Source organism: Copadichromis virginalis, linkage group LG5 (assembly GCF_057382275.1).
Source record: "Copadichromis virginalis isolate Kocher_CV1m ecotype Utaka linkage group LG5, C_Virginalis_male_GT1.1, whole genome shotgun sequence".
NCBI lineage: Eukaryota > Metazoa > Chordata > Actinopteri > Cichliformes > Cichlidae > Copadichromis > Copadichromis virginalis.
Window position 1 is genome coordinate 34,330,117 of NC_140622.1, and position 14,014 is coordinate 34,344,130.

The window sequence follows — 14,014 nt, forward strand, 5'->3', positions numbered from 1 at the left end:
CTGCATAGGCATACATGAAATAAAAAAAAAAAAAGCATCTTCTGTTTTAAAAAGAAAGAAAATATCTGGAATAAATTTTGATGGAGAAACAATAAATCTGACAGTGAAATTCTCATGGGAGGCCTTTGGAGATGGCAATAAAGGGCAGCCTGTACAATAAGATATTTTTCTGCTGCAGTTTTAACATTTTGCAGACTGGTATCGCCTGCAGCTTGACCCAGAGAGACTTGCAAAGTCCCAGTGGGGCTTATTAGCTAGGAGCATCTAAGAGCAGCATGTAGGCTGCATAGGCCAGTGGGTACACACACAGAGCCAGACAAACCTGACATACTGTCAGTTTCATACACAAAAAGCTGCGATAATGATTTGTGATATTTAAAAAAAAAAAACAACTTGCTCAAATAAGATTTATGTTTCTTTTTTTTTACAGCTGCATGCAAGAACAAGACTCACCTTGAAAACAAATGTCTCATTGAAGACAGGGTTCAGTGTTTTTTTGTGCACTTTGGTGTCAAACTTCTTCTTCTTGTCAGGGAAGAGCAGGACTTTAACATAAGGGTCTGAGGTTCCACCTGAGTCCATGGACATGAGATCTGCAGCTTGAAGGATACCAATTGTCAGCTGTGTGGAGAAAATGAGGGTGTATGTAAGCAACAGGAGCAGTGAAAACAGAATTTTATCAGGCAAAAATGCAACTTTTCTTTGAGGGTCACTGCCTCAGACTGGTTATATAAGCCTCGCAATCCATCACCACAAGCGTCTCAGCTGACTGGAGACATACTGGATGTCAGAAGCTTTTCCTCAGTGTCATCCAATTGTCACAGTGTGGTAACTTCTAAAAAATGTATTACACTGTGTGCTAGAAAATACAGATTTTAGCTGTCTATATTTTACAGATACATTAAAAGTACAGCCATTTCACCCTCTACTGTGTTTCATATCTAGTGAATTATTGGCATTTTAATTGAGCACATGAAGGTTTGCTCATATGCTGTCGAGTAATCAGTTAAGCTGCTGGAAGTACCACGGTTAGATAAATGTCTTTTGATTTACCTGAAGCCACTATAACAAGTTACTCTTTTAAGGTTTAGCCTCTTTTGTCTTTTCAGCCCTAAAAATAACTGTGGTTTTACTGACAATGTTCATCTTCTGCATACTCCTGTTCAGGTTTTGTATAGTATGTAAATGTAACCTTGAGTAACATCAACTTAACTGTCCTGTTTTGCTGCTATTAAAATTGTGAAGTTTATATTTGGTGTTTGTTCACATTCAAAGCCTGAATTAGGGAACTCTCTATTCCTCAAAATGTCATGGAAAATTACTCTTTTTCTGGCTGCTGACAGTAATTTCTGATTTATGGAGTAATAAAAAATCAGCCCTTTGTAAAAACTTTAATACGTCAAAAGAATGAAAGAAGAATTCCGAGTCTCATTGATCTCACTCTTACCAATGTTCAGATATCTGTTCCAGAAAAGTTTTCAAAACTGGCAATGATGCCTAATTTGCATAATTGAATGTGAAATTTCAGAATACATTACAAAAAATAAATAAATAAAAATATTTGATTAATGTCTTGATGGATCCAGGTAAGGAAATCTCAGAAAGTTGATACCGCTCATGGGTAGCGGTGGGAGGAATGCGACTGAAGAAGTGACCTGGATGAGTGAAAAAATGTTTCTCCCACTAAAAACACTGTCCAGACGAACAGTTTCAGCTTTCTGGGAATTGGATTAATGTAAGTAACGAACTAGAGAAATCTTAAGGTATTATCTTTCAATTAAAATGTTTGCTTTAGTGTTTTGGCACCTTTAGAGTCCCTTATTAAGAGCTGGATTACTCAGCACAGAGGCATTATGTGGTATTATTGCTACTATGCATCTCCCAGGTAAAGAAAATGTTTCATTCATGACACCCATGAAAGAAAAAGCTTGTTTTTTCTTTGCACTTCGGGTTAAATAAACAAGAAAAAGCATTAATTTAATTACTATAACTTTACATTTTTTTTATTATCTTTGCACAGAACCAAGCTACTACAGCGAGTTCCATACTGAAGATGACATGAATTGGGTTATCTAACTCTTTAATTTAAACATGTCTTTAAACACTAAAACGTTTCAAATGGGTAATTTAAATATAGCAGAAAACATGAAAAACTCCCTCCAAAATTGTTAATTATTTCTAGAGCTTTTTTTTTGTAGTTCACAAAATGTGATAACCACAGACCTTTGTATTCTCAAAGTCATAATCTATAGAGTATTGCAGCTTCCCCAGTTTCTCCTGCTCTTTCTCCTCTTCCTCTTTCTCTTCCTCTGTCAGTCCAGTCTCTCCCTCATCATCATCGTCATCCTGATGTGTCTGCAGTGTAAAGGTAACAAAACAAAAAGCTATGTTAAAGGTAAGAGTACAAAAAGTCAGGATACAGGGTTCCCCATAACAGCCAGCATGCCACAGACACTGGAGCTCCAGGAGTTTTTATGTGGGAGATACATGTTTTGGTTACTGCTTACCTGCACAGCACCTGATGATAAAAACCAGGAATTTATCATTTAAAAGGACATAGCTGCCTGTAATCGGTATCCCTACTTTTTTTTAAGAAACTGTAGAAATGATTGTCTCAGTGTTTGTGGATCAGTGGGCAAGTCCTTAAATCTGACATGCTTCAGCAGTACAGTGACAGCCAGAATCAGTGGAGGCATTGCATGCTAGTTCCACTAAGAAGGGTAATAAATGCCACGTCCTAATAGTGAAACTGAAAATAAGAATAATTTCTTGTTGTTAAAGGCATTAGATCTTAACAAATGAGCGAGGAGATATAGGTTTGGATAGACCCCTAAGGAACTAGCTTACAACAGCAGGAACAAATGCATATTAATCAATAAAAAATATGACATAATATTCAGGGCAAGGGGATGTATCTTATTTTATAGGATTTATTTTTAAGACTTCAAATTTGTTAACCTGCATCTCTTTAAATTAATGTGGCAAAATAAATGTTTCTCCTTTCACCTCACCATTATTACAAAACTAAATCAGGATTAAAGGGCACAGCCAGCTATTTGAATTTTGTTAGAGCCTTACTGCTTCAATATGATTTTTCTTATTAAGTAACTTAGGTGATCTTGACTTTGTAATCTTTTCTTTGGGTCATCCAGTGTCGTCACATCCTACCTCCTCCTTGAGTATTACCATAAAACGAAGAGATTTGCAAATCTTTGGCTCACCATGCAGTTTTATCATCACCGTTTCCATGTCTCCCAAACAACCAGCCATGCCCTTTATCACATGCACAGATTAATAGTGTTAACAGTCTTGGATATCATATTTTAATCCAATACTTTCCATATTGGTGTGATTTACAGTAACATTGTCCCGAGAACAATGTGTTAGATGGTTAGACTCTCCTCTCTGGGGTTTATGGAGCACATCATAGCTTTCCATTGTTACATTCTCAAGCTATCATACCAAAAAACTACAAAATAATGGGGAGGAAATTAAAAAAAGAAAGAAAGAAAAAATAGCAAAGGAAGCTACAACTTTCATTCCATGAAACCCCCCTCCGCCCTGGGGGCCAGAGAGCATCGACATGAGCTATCCACCTACCGTAGAGCAGGGGTCCACCACAGTCAAGAAACACGAGGCACACACAAGACACAAAGCGGAAAAGGAGGAGAGCAGAGAGAGGAAGAGATTCAACTCACAAGACACCAAACACACTTCAAAAAGAGAGGCAATCAACACCACCACCACCACAATCATGATGAGAAATGACACGCTTGTTTTAGGCTCAGGGCGATAATTTCACATTGTGGACACAAGCAGTTGATTGCTTTAATTAACTGTACAGGGGCAGTCTATGGTAATATAAGCTGTTTAGCCCATCAAATTAAGAATTTATCCTTAACTTTATAGCACTTTGATTCACAACTTCCTGATGTTTCTGCAGGCCTCATCCTTTCATCCATTACCTTTTAATATGATAAGCTTTGTTTTATAAGTTGACGAAACATTCTCTGCTCATTCTTTGCCACATTGCAATAAAGTGTGCCGTTTTTCACCATGGAGCACAATGGAGCACACGTTTAAACAACCACAACAACAACAACAACAACACAAATTGAGGGGAAGAGAGCTCTCCTTGTGTCCTCTACAGCCTGGGCTAAAAAAGCTGCTGGTAAAAGATCAGATTTAGTTAGCAACATTGTTAAAATCTGGGCAATAACTATCATAATAAATAATAACAACTTGAATAATAAATTATTGTTGACATAATCGACAAAATTTCACCAATGCATCTTGTAACCTTGACTCTTTAGCATGTAGGAAGCGCGAGGCATCATACCTCACCACCCTGCATGTTCTTCATGTTGAAGCCATCCTTTCCCTTCTTTCCTTTCTTGTTCTTCTTCTTCTTGCAGCAACATTTTTTGATTATGCAGAAACAGCAGGTGAGGATTAGCAATGCTGCCACTACAGCAATGGCAATCAAAGCCCACGGAGGCACTGTTGATTTCAAAATAAACGAGGAAAAGTTGAGTTTGAATGGAACTTTGGTGTTTGCCAAATGTTAATGTTTTGTAATGCTTGGAATGATGTAAAAAGCTCTGCAGCATTACTTACATGGGATTTTATCAATTTCATTCAAGAATTTGCTCTTGATCTCCTCAAACATGTCATTCTTGCTGATCTCTGTATTGTTCGAGCCAGAAGTTTCTGGTGCTGAGGTGGACATGGCAGCTGAGGTGGGAGCCATGGTCATGGTGGGGGCACTGGTGGGCTCGGCCGCTGTCATGGCCTGTGGCCGTCTGAACAAGTTGAACTTCATTGTCAAAGACTAGGCACAGCGTCCCTGAAACACAAAGAGATCGGATATGAAGCAACAAAAATTGCTTTAGTGGTATCATGGAAGATTTGTCAAAGAAAGTGAAAAATATTGAAAAACTATTGAAATATTGAAACTCATTATGACTCAGGAAGTCATAATGGAACATCAATCAAATTTAGCCATCTGCACCAACAACAGCGGCAAAAGACTGAAGTAACTTCTTAAGAGGGGTGGCAAATACATTAGGTTACCTATTCACTAGGGGTGCAACGATACACAAAATTCACGGTTCGGTTAGATCCTTTGGTGTCAGGGTTCGATATTTTTTCAATACAAAAAAATGTTCATGCCTTTTTAATTTGTCATTTATTAAAATTATAAATATATATTTAAGTCAAAAGTAGTTTTTAAATTTAATGTTGCTGAAACAACAAAATAAAAATATCTATCTGATCGAGGAATCACTCATCTTTGAAAAAGAGAGTTTATTACAGAGAAATGGCTCTTTCCAAAATAAAAGCTATACTATCCGCTTCTTCTGGGCTATATTCTCAGCAGCATATTAAACATATCAGGTCCCCATAAGGAGAATCATGTGCTAACGGCTGTCTAAATGACTCGGGTAAAGTTTGTAGCATGTGTGTTTGTTGTTTTTGTCTGCTTCCACTTGTCTTTGCACTAGGATGATGTCGGTGTAAATGTGCAGTCATATTCATTGTGTTCCCACTAGTGCTGTCAGCGTTAATCTTGTTAAAATGACATTAACGCCATAACTCGGCAAATCTCCATTAACGAGTTACCGTGGATCGCCCCGTGCGTGGGGCTAAGGCACTAGTTCCCACCAATTGAGCATTGCATGGCACATCCGACATATTGTTTTACTTTTGTCCATGACACGCTTACCATCAGGGTCATGCTTCACATGAAAACCAAGATAGTTCCAAACGCCAGATCTGAATGAGGGTGGGAGAGGTTCAATTTCGGGTAGCATTGAGGCAGTTGCCATGTTGCAACGAGCTTAGCTTCTGTCTTGCTAGCTTGCGCTGCGCTCAGTGGATCTGCGCTCCACAGTGCAGCCTAGGCGGGCGGAGTAGTCGAACACAGATCCACTGAGCGCTCAACACAGACAGCATCGTCAGAAGAAAAGTTGATAAAATAAATCAAAAATTTTGTATTGTTTGATACACATGCCTACCGAACCGAAAGCACTATATCCAACGGTTCAATATCAATACGAGTATCGTTGCACCCCTACTGGTTAGTAATCTAAAACTCCAGAAAGCTGCTAAATTGATTTTATTCTGACTTGCTTTCCATTATAATTTTTAATTTTATGTTTGAGTGATGATGACCTTGAGAGCTGCAACACAACTCTGTGAAAGATGGGGAGTATGAAAACAATGCTTCATCTGGGACTCATCACACTCATCACACAAGTCACAGAAGTTGAAAGCCCTTGATGTTGCCGATGATATGAGAATTTAGTGTGTGTGTGAAACTGTGACCTGAGATGATTACACCTCCACCTTAAAACACAATGATCTTCCAGACCTAAAGGAGAGTCTAAAAAGTTATCCAAAATTAAAGGATACGTGAGTATCTGTACATGTACATGATGGCACAATTGTTAAATGATTTTCTAGAATAATCAATACATAAACAGCATCATTTTGTCAAGTAAGTATAAAGAGAGACATTAAAGATGAATAATTAGTTTATCTTAATGACTTGAACCCAATAACTGCTTGAACCAGAAGAAAACAGCTGCTAACTCAAATTTAGCAAATGTCAGTTGCTTGTCAAACCGCAGAGCATTGTTACTTAAAATATATATGATGAGTGAGCTTTAGAGGTCCTTAAGATAGACCTTATTATATGTGACAGAACCATATCTAAGCGTCTATTTTTCTGGAAAAATACCAGAAACACCTTCCCTGACATGACGAATCATGCTTCTCTGTCTGGCAACCCGATGGGTGAGTCTGGGTTTGATGGTTGGCAGGAGAACGATACTTGTCCAACTGCATTGTGTCAAGTATAAAGTTTGGTGGAAAGGGAATTATGGATGAAGAACTTTACTGGCCTGCACAGAGCCTTGATCTCAACCCAATAACATACCACTGAGATGAATTAGAGTTCACATTTCGAGCCAAGCCTTCTTGTCCAATATCAGTGTCTGATCTCACAAATACACTTCTGGAATAATGGGCAAAAATTCCCACAAAAATCAGACTCGTAAAACTTGTGTAAAGCCTTCTCAGAAGAGTTTAAGCTGTTCTGGCTGCAAATGTTGGGCCAGCATCACACAACCCTATGGATGAAGAATGTATGTCACTCAAGTTCAGTCATTTGAAGGTAAATGACTGAATAGTTTTGGTAATAGGGGTTTTCTTCTACCAACCAACTAATCTGTATTTATTTTTATTATTTATAACCGACGAATCAATGATCAGACCAATAAATAGTTGAAGGTTCCACCTTAAGAGTTCAAATGTTTTAAGATCAATCTTAAAATAGATTCTGAAATTTTATAGACTTAAGTTTAACAGGTTAGACATAGCTGGAGATCTAAGCTGCGACTTTAAATAGCATAAGAAGGCAGTCATCTAAATCAGTTTCACCTCCCAACATACTCTAATAAAATGAGTGTCTTCTCAGAAGGGCCCTCTTTTAACAGATGACAACTCCAATTTAACTCTCAGCCCCAAGTGAGCATTATGTTATGTATTCTCTGTTTGCTCTTTGCATGACTGCTGGTGGCAGCAACAACACTAACATTTACTGCTGAGCACAAATGTCAATGCTCTGGTCTAATTGAAGCTTGCTGTTTGTCAAAGTGCTGCAGATCGCTAGATGAATTTGAAAACACCTGCTTTAGTTTTAATTAACTATGAATAACTGTATTATAGTGCTGGGACAGGATTGTTTCCTACTGCATTTAGTCATTTATTTGATTACTATGTATGTCTCAGGAGCATAATGGTTTAAATTGTGTCAGTAAGACTACTTATTTACCACAGTGTGATATATTTCTAGGAGCTGCTGCTCTGACTGATAAGTTTTTTTAAAACTAAATAATATGATTTTGATGCTGCCTTTACTCTTTCATGAGCCCCACAAACTCAGCATAGTGCTTAAGAATAACTGGCAGCTTGACATCCTTTTATTCGTTTTGTCACTCTGCTAATGTTTCCACATTTATTTGTTTTTCACTCCAGGGTAAAGAATTCAAAGAAATAAAGCAATTTAAGAGAAAAGGTCATGGAATTAAGATGTGTTCAAGCAACTAAGGAAAATGTAACATGATTTACATATTTTTTTAAATTGCTAAGCACATTAGGTATAATGTTTTATATCCATGCTATGGATGTAAGACAAGTATAGAATTAGTACTGGCAACTAAGTTTGCTAGCGTTACACCTTTTTTTCAGTTGATCTACTGTGATCTGCTCGAGTTTCTTACTATAAAAGATGTAATAACTAAAAAAAATTGTACTTTTTATTGTGTAAGCTTTAAAGTACGATACTATCAGCTTTTTATCAGCTGTTTGCTTGCTATTACACTGTTATTTTACAGTGTTTCTACTGTTATTATCATCAAACTTTTATTGTTGTAAAATGTACATACATGTCCTCCTCATATAACGTGAATCCAGTTTATTGTCTTTCTTGAACTATACGGTAGCTCCCCACAATTCTTTGCAACACCTGGTTAGAGAAATGCTTGCACAAAGAAGAGGTCTGGTCATCTGTAATTAATTGCTTCAGGAGTCTCAGCCATTGTGGCTCATTGCTAGCTGTTCTCAACTATGCAAATAGTAGATGCATATACAGAACTATCATAGTCTAAAAACACTAAATAAATGCACAGTAGCTAGATGTTAATGTTTTTTTCTATAGATATCACCATTTACAGTATTCAACTGTATCCACAAAAGTCCCTCCAGTCATACAGAGATTTGCTACAGCGAGCTTATGTGTCATTATCAAAGGAAGTGGTCCGCAGCTAAGGATATCAGTACCTCAAAGTAAAAGTGAACTGTCAGAATATGGCAAACATAATGATGATAAAACCCAATCTTAATTGATTTGCAGCCCACAGATCGATAAGTATTGCATTTCAACATGTGCACTTTAGCACAGACTTTCTATTGCTGTAAGGTAGACTGTGCACTGTTCACATACAGTGGTGGTCTATGTGCTGTGGGCAAGCACATCATTGTTGCTAAGCAATACTGATAACGTCTATAGCTGAAGTGACCAACCAATCAAATAACCAGTTGGCTCAAGGCCAGTGTCAAGTCACTGCCCAAGTGGTGGGCATGACATGATACGAATGCAGACTGCTGCCACTGAGCTGAAATGTATAATGGTTATGAATAAAGTTTTTGCTCCAGCAAAGGTTCTTCAAAAACATTTTATTCATCACCTGCCCGTATCTTTCATTTGTCTCTAAACCCATCCTCACCCCTAAAATGAAGCACATCTGAGACTGCAATGTTTAAAAAAAATCCTAACATTAAGTCAGATATGATTTTCTCCACTACCCGAACTTCCCTAAGTTAATTCTGTCTCCTCTGAGAAGAGCAGTGATGAGAGAAGCGACTGAATGGAAATAGAATACAATATGCCCATACCTTCCCCTCTTATTTTAGCCTACCTTCTACCTCTGTGCCATTAGCACTCAGTCCTTATCTCCCTAGGATTTCGGCAGCTCACCACTGGCCGATATCGCTCAGTCACAAAAAACAGGCTCGGACACATCCTCATTCATAAGTAGGATCAGGTCCGGAGAATACAGTGCAACCAAAGCAGTTTGATATGGTTTACCCAGTTTAAAATGCAGAGAAGATTCCTCTAAGATAACTGTGGTCCAGTTGTGCATCTTAACTCATTTTTAATCTACAAAGATCTTCAAGACAAAACTCACCAGTCAAATGTGGTATTCCCCTCGTGGGGTGGCCCATCCAATCAATAAGTGTTTGGGTTACAGTTCCTCAGAGCTGTGGTAACATAGTCTGATCTCTCCCATAAGCAGAGACTGCAGTCTCCTCTCACTTCTCTCCACTGCAGCACTACACCCCTCCTCCTCCCCCTCCTCTTCCTCCTCCTCCTCTGTCCAATGCACACCATCGCCCCCATTTTCCACCCTCCCATCACATATTTCCCTACACCCTCTCTGTCTCTCTGTTCAATGTACTTATGTACGCAACCTCTTTACCTCTTTCTCTCCATCTTTCTCATTCCCCCAGCCTCATTTGTGATGCTGCTCACACAGCTGATTGCAGCATGCCACTCTACGGTCTAGTATTGGAGGGCAGTTGTAAAAGATCAATATGCACAGACTCTAGGGTGAGGTTCATGTTAATAAAGCCATAGCCTGCACAAGTCAGGAATAAAAAGCAAAAGTATGCACTAGGACAGCTGAAAAAGTCTTAAGGCGGTGCAGTTTTTTGTTTGCTTGTTGTTGTTTTTTAAATCAGATCTACTCCATGGAATTAAGTGGTTGCTAACAACTGATCTCAGAAGTATGATTTAACCCTCTGAATAGACCATCTCTGTTAAGTCATTCAGAGTGAACAATTGAAACAAAGAGTGATTACTCCTATTTGTCCGGTGTTCACTGATCCCTCAGGAGACTTGTCAGTGATGATTAGAAGTGAGGAGATAACAAAAGCATCTTCTCGAGTTGCAATACAAACAAAACGTATCCCACTGTATTGAGCTAAAACTATTACATAATGAAACGTGCTGTTTGAGCCAGAGACCTACGCAGATGCAGAACTAAACATATGAGGTTTAAAAATTAAACTTTAGGTGCCTGTAGCCAACCTTGCGTGATAAATGTGTTTCAAATGTTCAACATCCCTAAAGCAGTTATGTTTGTACATGTTTGAACTCTTTGCAATGCTGGCATTTAACCTTTTTTTTTCTTGCTTTTGCCTGAAAACCTTTTTCTTTCAGTGCTCTCCTTGGGGAAATGCCTTTCTAAATGCTTAAGTTCAGCTGTCATCTGTTAGATGCCTGGCTTGATGTGGCTATTCTTGCAGTATGTCAGGTTGCAGTGCATTTAGCTGCTTCTACCAGAGGAGGGCAGGAATCTCATATAAAACTGCTGCATCACAGAGCATATTCTTTTTTTCTTTTTGAGAACTGCAAAGTTATGCCCAGAGACATTTGTCTTCTCTGCTTTGCAGGGTCAGTTTTGATCTGCTAAATGCATTTAGCTATGGAAAAAAATGACACAGTGTTCCTCTTTTTAGATAGAATATTAAACTGTGGATAAGTCACCACAGTATTATGCTTGAATAGGCCTTAATGTTTTCTCCTGCTTTTTTTTTGTGATTTTCTCGTAATATCAAAAGACTTATCCTTCAAAAGACTATTTTAACATTTTCGCTCTAGGAGTGAATTAAAAAATGCTGCATTCATCTTAAAAGCTTAATGCTTTAATTAGAAGTTAATGAATTGGTAGAGTGAAATGGCTGTGCAGTGGGGCCATGGGAGCAGAAATGATCTGGCTTTGAAGAAAATAAGCAGCTAGGGGGAAGTTAGGTGGGTTATATGGCCAATTCATGGATTTGTGTAAGATATTTTAAGATATAGGGCATTTAAGTTACTACTGCTTAAGTAGTGATGTCTGCACTTTTTAAGGTTTTTAAGTTAAGCCATTGTAATAAAGGAGATTGTAAATGAACAGACTGTTAGATGTTATACAATCTATTTTTTCTTCACGATAAAGTATATCTTATGTTATTATCTCATCTTTAATTATTTATTTAAGACACTCTTTTGCCTTGCCCTAGATTGCATGGGGCTCCTTCATGAAACTGATATGCCTGTTGTCCTTCTTTTTTTTTCTTACTTGATTTCTGGTTGTTCCCTGGAGTGACCCGATATGGCCTGACACCTCGTGGCAGAGCAATTTAACGAAACCAGGAAAAATATGAGTAAGCTGTAAAAACCTCTTCTGAGAAGTCAGTGACTGTTTTGCTTTTTTATTCTTATGAAATGTATTTTTAATAAATTATTTATTTTTGATATCAGCAGCATATTAGCATTAGAGCTCCCATAGATATGAAGAAATAGAAATCGCAAGATGGCCGCAAAATAACCAAAACAAACAATGAAACAAAAACAAAATGCTCAATCAATAAGATAATACCAGTCAGATTAAAAGATCGTGGATGGATTTTTTTAAAGCTATATGTTAAAATAGGTGTTAAAGATTTATTAAAATTGTTACAGTATATTTTTCAGTTAGTGTGAGATTGTTGCAAAATTCTCATTCTGCCCTTAACCCCTCTCCAAAAAACTGTGCTTTTACAGTATGGTTTACTGAAATTCCCACTGCATTGTGGGATACTCAGCTTCTCCCTGGTTCTTGCATTCTTTTATGAGCACCTGTGAATGAATAAACTTTTCCCTCCCTCTCCATCCCTGCTCTCTAGTGGATGAGTCAGGCCTGAGCACTGTGCAACATTAGGAGGTCAATAAGAGCAACACAGCTACTATCAAAGCCTCACATAGTAAACATATGCAGAGGGCAGCTGCTGACAACGTGTTCCCCGTGCTGAGTTGTGCTGGGACATTTTTGTTGAGATGACTTATCTCCTCTGAGGCAGCAGAGACGATGTGGAAAAAACTGCACCTCTCCAGCTCCTGCAGGGAGTGCTGCAATGCAGGGGTGTAATGGAGAAATACGAAGCTAGAAGGCAGATTGTCCAATAGTCAGCTAGCAACTCTCTTCCTCCACTTCCTGCCTTGTTTCTTGTTTCCTAATTTCTTTCATCTTTTATGCCTGTCGTCGTAGCATTTTTCCTTCTAGCCATGTCTCTGTGTACCACTCATACACACATGCATACGCTGTATCCTGCTCCCTCTCTCTCTATCACTCACTCACACACACACACACACACACACACACACACACACACACACACACTCATCATCTTCTGGCCAGTCATTACTGCAGCACAGGCAACAATAAACAGAAAAGACCATATGCTTGTAGTTGGCTCTGTATATCACTTGCAGTGTTTGGGTGTCTCAGAAGTAGCAGTTGGTCAGCATGGGGACAGTGTGTGTGTGTGTGTGTGTGTGTGTGCGTGCGTGCGTGCGTGCGTGCGTGCGTGCGTGCGTGCGTGTGCGTGTGTGTGTGCGTGTGTATGCGTGTGTATGTGTATGCGTGTGTATGTGTGTATATGTGTGTATGTGTACACTTTACACCGAGTAGCTGGAATGATGTCATTCATCTAAGTGAAAGATGGGCAAGCCTTGACAACTCCATCAATGTCAACATGACAACATGTCAGCAAGTGAAAAAAGATGATGAAAACTGGGGCACTTTTATGAATTTGTTACAAAAAGTCACTTTATTAATAAAACAAAAGGGCTGCTGGGCAAAGTCTTAAAGCCAAATAATAAAGCAGGCCAGAAGCTAGACTTGAAACGGGAATGAAACGGGTATGCACCATATATTTAGACTGTCAACACGACAGTCTAAATATGGGCGATCGTGGCTCAAGAGTTGGGAGTTCGCCTTGTAATCGGAAGGTTGCTGGTTCGAGCCCCGGCTTGGACAGTCTCGGTCGTTGTGTCCTTGGGCAAGACACTTCACCCGTTGCCTACTGGTGGTGGTCAGAGGGCCCAGTGGCGCCAGTGTCCGGCAGCCTCGCCTCTGTCAGTGCGCCCCAGGGTGGCTGTGGCTACAATGTAGCTTGCCATCACCAGTGTGTGAATGGGTGGATGACTGGATATGTAAAGCGCTTTGGGGTCCTTAGGGACTAGTAAAGCGCTATATAAATACAGGCCATTTACACAGCCGTCACAACTCGTACAGACGCTGTTTATGACAGACATTTTGACTTTGACATATAGCATGAGAACAAGACTAGGTCTAACAATAACTCATTTACATTTTAAGATCCCCTTGAGTCATTCATGCTGATTTTTCCTCTGCTTCACATATAGGCAGCAGGTCCAGCTAACACCATGTTCTAACAAGAATAATAAAAGTTTGAGATACACACACAGAGAGATGTGGAAAACCTGACTATAATGTGATAAAGATTAAGCCCTGTTTGTCCATGCCAATGCAGAAGTGAGAATAGATTAGGAAGTGTAAGAGAAAATGAGTGGACTGTGAGTCTCTAGACTTTACTTACTGATTTTCTTACATATGGCAATGCA

At 38.9% G+C, this 14,014-nt stretch overlaps 1 protein-coding gene across 4 annotated transcripts in view; it reads right to left on the reverse strand.

The window, feature by feature from the left end:
* Positions 1 to 14,014, reverse strand: part of syt2b (synaptotagmin IIb) — a 29,651-nt gene that overhangs the window by 6,577 nt on the left and 9,060 nt on the right. Inside the window, exons 1-5 of one of the 4 annotated variants that reach the window (XM_085457479.1) lie at positions 9,753 to 9,892; positions 4,618 to 4,846; positions 4,340 to 4,500; positions 2,224 to 2,346; positions 454 to 621 (exon numbers count right to left, since the gene is read on the reverse strand). In XM_085457479.1, coding sequence (XP_085313605.1) covers positions 454 to 621; positions 2,224 to 2,346; positions 4,340 to 4,500; positions 4,618 to 4,822 — 657 coding nt within the window. In that variant the 5' untranslated portion in view covers positions 4,823 to 4,846; positions 9,753 to 9,892. Of the gene's footprint in view, positions 1 to 453; positions 622 to 2,223; positions 2,356 to 3,600; positions 4,160 to 4,339; positions 4,501 to 4,617; positions 4,847 to 9,752; positions 9,893 to 14,014 lie in introns of those variants that run through there. The other 3 variants (XM_085457477.1, XM_085457478.1, XM_085457480.1) reach the window with 3 other exon arrangements.